The 5,716-nt window shown below is 39.0% G+C and overlaps 1 protein-coding gene across 1 annotated transcript; it reads left to right on the top strand.

Annotated features, from left to right (window-relative positions):
• Positions 1-1,465: 1,465 nt before the first annotated feature.
• Positions 1,466-5,515, top strand: LOC128861857 (uncharacterized protein K02A2.6-like). Its single transcript, XM_054100232.1, has one exon. The coding sequence runs from the start codon at positions 1,466-1,468 to the stop codon at positions 5,513-5,515; it is 4,050 nt and encodes a 1,349-aa protein (XP_053956207.1).
• The last annotated feature ends 201 nt before the right edge of the window (positions 5,516-5,716 follow it).

The following is a 5,716-nucleotide window of genomic DNA, read 5'->3' as shown; positions in this document are numbered from 1 at the left end:
TTATTGGAAATTGTTGACAAGTTCAAATTTCTTGGAGTTATGTTTATAGCTACTTTTGTTTTTTAATCACGATACCATATACCGTTTTGTGAGATGACATTCGCTAAAATAAAAAGTGAACAATGAGTACTGAACGAGTTCTGAAAGCATTTTAAAGTTTTTCATTAACTCTCTAACGCCTCATACTTCGTTCCCAATAGAACAATGCCATATTGGCTCAACTAAAATCATGCGTACAAAACTATCAACACTAACTGTTCGGCCATGAATTCCTCCTTAGAACTCTGCTGCAATGAACAAATGTTTCATTCGACTCCTCTTAGGACACCCCTACATCGCACATGCGCATCTGCTAAGCAGTGAGCCCCAGCCGATGTCGATTTCACTGTGCAGCCGCACTTACGATCCCTCATATCCTTGTCGAATGTCCGTCGTTACTCAAACTGGAAATAATTTTTCCCATACCCAAAACTCCTTAAGGGGTTATACGCAGTTATGAAGCAAATAAAAGACGGGTTGTCAAGGATTTATCCTGAAGATACTTCAGAATATTTTAATTTTTAAATTTTTTATTTATGAAAATGTTGATTATAGAGCGCGCTGCAGACGATTTCTGGAACCTCCTTTACGGTGTACATCGTAACTCGGGATTGGATTATCTGAAATCAAAAGACCAAACAAATTTTGTTAATATATTAGATTATCTAGTAATTAATCGTTCGGCTAATCAAAATAGTGCATTTTCACAAAATGGCAGCTTTTAAAAGAAATGATTTCGATTTTTACGTTAAAATTTGGCCGTAAATTGATTATAAAATGGAAAATAAGTATCAGATTTACAAAAGGAACGATTAATTACTAGAAAATGTATCTTTAAAGATTGAGTTAAAACGGTTGACCGATCAAACAAGCCGTTTTCGAGATATCGTGTACCCCGACTTGAAAAATGTCGTTTTGTAAAAAACACGTTTAAAGTTTCAATACCGGTTGACACATCTCCGAGGCATCTCTACATATTTAGGTATAACTCCGAAAGTATTGCTTAGATCTACTTCAAATTTCGTGCGTATACTTTTGAATATATGTACATTACAAAAATGCAATAAAAAAAAATCAATTTTTTTGAAAGTCATAACTGCGTATAACCCCTTAAGCCGTTTGAAAGAACCAACAAAAGATGACATAAAAGCATTACGTTACGTAACGTAGTTTTTGTTGTATATGCAAATTAAAATTTACTAACAACAATGAATTGTATTCTCTCAGTGTGAACTAACCTTATTATATGATATATTTGACATAACTTTTGTACATTTGGCAATGCTGAATTATATCTATCAGAAATAAAGTGTCATTAAGTTTATAGCAGTCAATGCGTGTATATCTCAACGACAGCCGAATTGCGTGAGTATACACATACAGCAAACATAACAACTGGCGACGAGGAAAATTTTGAGCACTTACAATGGCTGAAGAATTTTACAAGAAATTGTTGGAGGAGCAACGTGTCTTCACAATGAACGTTCTAAAGGAGCAGAAGGCGTGGATGGACAACTTTGCGAAAAGGTCTCCAGGTCAAGATAGCACTCCCGTTCCAGCATTTGTTCAATTCAACAGTCAACACCAGAAATGGGACTCATACTTGGAGCAACTAAAACAACACTTCTCTGCTTACGCGGTAATTGACGCCAACAAGCAGAAATCATTTTTCTTATCTTGGTTGGGCAGTGACGCATACGAAACCCTCAAAAAGCTTGTCGGCGTTGACGAGTTACAGAAACAAACATTTAATGAGCTTTCTGCAAAACTAACAGAGTTTTATAAGGAAAAGGTTCATGTAGTTGCAGCTCGTTATGAATTTCATAAGGCTGAAATGGGTAATCGTACATATAAAGAATGGATTGCCGAACTACGAAGCATAGCCCGGCAATGTGATTTTGTTTGTAAAAAAGAAAATTGTCTACATGATTTCTCAGACGATATGATTAGGGACAAATTAATTTTGAAGTCACCGCATGATGCAGTTCGTACAGCTGCATTACAAAAACAACAACCAACATTGGCAGAAGTGCAGCTAATCGCTGAGTCATTTGAAACAACAACGAAAACAGTAAGTACAATCAAAGACAGAACGGACACTGCAAATGCAATAGACAGCAACGGAATTTATTCGATGACAACGAAAAACACAGAAAAATCTAGCATGCGTAACAAAAACAAAAAGAACCAAAAATCAAAATACCGTTCATGCACAGGTTGTGGAGTTTCACATAATCGTGATGATTGCAAATTTAGAAGCGCTGTTTGCAGAGGTTGCGGTAAAATAGGCCATATCATAGCTGTGTGTTTATCGAATGAAAAAAAGCAGGAACAAAAGCAGAATAAAGGGAGTAAAAACATCAAAGGTGAGAAAGGTGACAAAATAGATTACATTTCAACGGCATTTTCGGTAGCTAGCGCAGCTAGCAACAAAAGTAAGAAACAGTTTGTTCAAATTGTGGTCAATGGAAAAGAGACTCGGTTTCAAATGGATTCGGGCGCGGAAGTCTCAGTTATAACTCTAGACACTTACGAAATGTTAAATAAACCGCCAGTAAAGCAATGCTCGCGTGTACTATATGGGTACGGTCATACGCAAATAGAAACTTTAGGAGAAATCGCTGCCAAAATACAATACGGGTCAGTAGAAAAAATACTGCCTCTTGTGGTTTCTAACGTGCGTGGTTCAAACAATCTATTGGGCGTAGATTTATTTGAACAATTAGGCTTTAAAATTGTGCAAGTTGATAGCGTGACCGCCAAGTCGAACGCAAAATTACATACAATTTTGTCCACCTTCGCGGACGTGTTTACTCCAGCACTTGGTACAATGAAGTCAGTCAAAGCCTCGATCAGACTTAAGGAGAATGCAGTGCCTAAGTTCATTAAAAGTAGGCCAATTCCTTTTGCTCAGTTACCAAAATTTAAAGATGAAGCACAACGGTTATCACAAGCAGGTATTTGGAAACAGGTAACTTTCAGCGACTGGGCATCCCCCATCGTCCTAGCAACAAAACCGGACGGATCGATACGCATTTGTGGAGATTTTAAAAAAGGTGTTAACCAGCAGATTGATGTAGATCAATACCCTCTACCCACAAGAGAGTGCCTATTGCATACCATTCGATACGGTAAATATTTTTCTAAAATAGATTTGCGTGATGCATACCTACAAATGGAGCTCGATGAAGATTCGAAAAAAGTGCTGGTGGTCAACACACCGCTCGGTTTATTTCAATACCAGCGATTACCGTATGGGGTAGCAAGCGCACCAGCCATGTTTCAGAAACATCTCGAGCAACTATTATGTGGAGTCGACGGATGTGCAAATTATATCGATGACATCATTGTGGCCGGTGCGAGTGAACAAGAACATATCGAACGCTTAGCGAAAGTTCTGCATATACTCCAATCCGCGGGCATAAGATGCAAAAAGGAAAAATGCGAGTTCCTAAAAACAAAATTAACTTACTTGGGGCGTGAAATAAGCGCAGATGGCATTCTGCCCGACGAATCTGGTATTCAAGCAGTGAAGAACTTACGACGGCCCAAAACCTTGAAGGAACTTGAGACATTTATGGGTAAAATAAACTATTACCACAATTTTATTCCGAATTACTCTCAACTCGCAGCACCCATGAACAAATTGAGGCGAAAGGGGGCGTCATTTCAGTGGAAGTTCGAACAAGAAAACGCGTTTAATTTGCTAAAGGAGCACATCATTAAAGCTACGATGTTGGCTCATTTTCGAGAAGTCTTACCTATAGTCGTGGCCACTGATGCATCATCGTATGGGGTGGGAGCCGTGCTTTCACATATCAATCCAGACGGGACTGAACAGCCGATCGCCTTTGCCTCCAAAACACTCAACCGACATCAAGAAAACTACAGCCAAATTGAAAAGGAGGGCTTGGCGATAATATTCGGAGTCAAAAAATTTCATCAGTTTCTATACGGGCAGAAGTTTACGCTGATCACGGATCACAAGCCATTAGTCAGCATATTTAGTCCCGATAAAAACCTCCCAACAATGACGGCTCAACGTATCCAGCGATGGGCTATTACGCTCATGGGGTACCAATTTCAAATAAAATATCGCAAAACAACAAATCACGCAAACGCTGACGCATTATCGAGATTACCATCGGGTCCAGATGAAGACTTCGACAATGGTGAAATTAACCAAGTTGTCGCTATACAAACTCCAATTGATATTGAGGTCATACGAAAAAGCACCAACAGCGACAAAATACTACGAAGAGTTAAAGAATATATTCAGAAAGGATGGCCGCATAAGTTGTGTCCAAACGACCAGGATCTCCGGCCATATTTCAATCGTAAGTTGTCCTTGATTACTCAAAATGACTTGATTTTATTACAGAGTGATGTCACACGGGTTACTATTCCATACTCATTACGTGATCAAGTTTTGCGTCGGCTTCATGATGGACATTGGGGTGTGGTAAAAATGAAACAACTAGCACGACAACATTGTTGGTGGGATGGCATCGATAATGATATAGCGAGAATAGCAGCTGGATGCGAAAACTGCAAACTAGCGGGTCCAAGTGATCGGCGGGAATATTCAAGCTGGCCTGAACCACAAGCACCTTGGCAGAGGATTCACATTGATTTTGCTGGTCCGGTATTTGGTTCTATGTGGCTTCTGTGCATAGACGCGTTCTCGCAATTTCCATTTGTTTACAAACTAGCAAATACAACGACGGAATCAACGATTTTCGCATTAACTACCCTTTTTGCTAGTGAAGGTTTGCCAGAAACTATAGTAAGTGACAATGGCCCACAACTTACGGCCGATGCGTTCAAAACATTCTGTCACCAAAATGCTATTAAGCACATCACGATTGCACCGTTTCATCCACCTTCTAATGGACTGGCTGAAAGATTTGTGCGTACTTTTAAAACAGCCGTAAAAAAGAACATAGATGACGGCTTGCAAGTAAATGAATCGGTTCTAAAATTTCTTTCATCCTATCGCACTATGCCAAACGCAAAAGGCATATCACCAGCACATCTTTTACATGGTCGTCCTGCACGTACTCTCTTTTCGCAAATGTTTTCAGTGGAAAATGACAAAAATGACTTTAAACAAACTTCAACCAAATTTTCATCTAACGAAAGTGTCTATATTCGCAACTATGGCCGCGGAGAAAAATGGTTAAAAGGGGTCGTGGACAGACATCTTGGAAAAGTCATGTACGTAGTAAGAACTAGTATGGGCTACTTTAAACGACATCAAAATCAAATGAAATCTCGCCATCTTAACGACGCCAAACCAGTTGAAGACAGCAGAGGAGGACCTAATTCAGTTACCAATATATTGCTACCTGATACTATGGTGGATACTGCTAATGAGCAGTATCAGGAACAACCAAGAAGTCCACTAGAAGTGCGTCGAAGTGGCCGTATTCGTAGATCGGTACACCGCTACCAAGCTGAAGATTTTCGTAATTAAAGCGGAGGATGATGTTGTATATGCAAATTAAAATTTACTAACAACAATGAATTGTATTCTCTCAGTGTGAACTAACCTTATTATATGATATATTTGACATAACTTTTGTACATTTGGCAATGCTGAATTATATCTATCAGAAATAAAGTGTCATTAAGTTTATAGCAGTCAATGCGTGTATATCTCAACGACAGCCGAATT

This window comes from Anastrepha ludens, chromosome 4 (assembly GCF_028408465.1).
Source record: "Anastrepha ludens isolate Willacy chromosome 4, idAnaLude1.1, whole genome shotgun sequence".
Classification (NCBI taxonomy): domain Eukaryota; kingdom Metazoa; phylum Arthropoda; class Insecta; order Diptera; family Tephritidae; genus Anastrepha; species Anastrepha ludens.
This window is presented reverse-complemented; position numbering and strand designations above follow the sequence as displayed.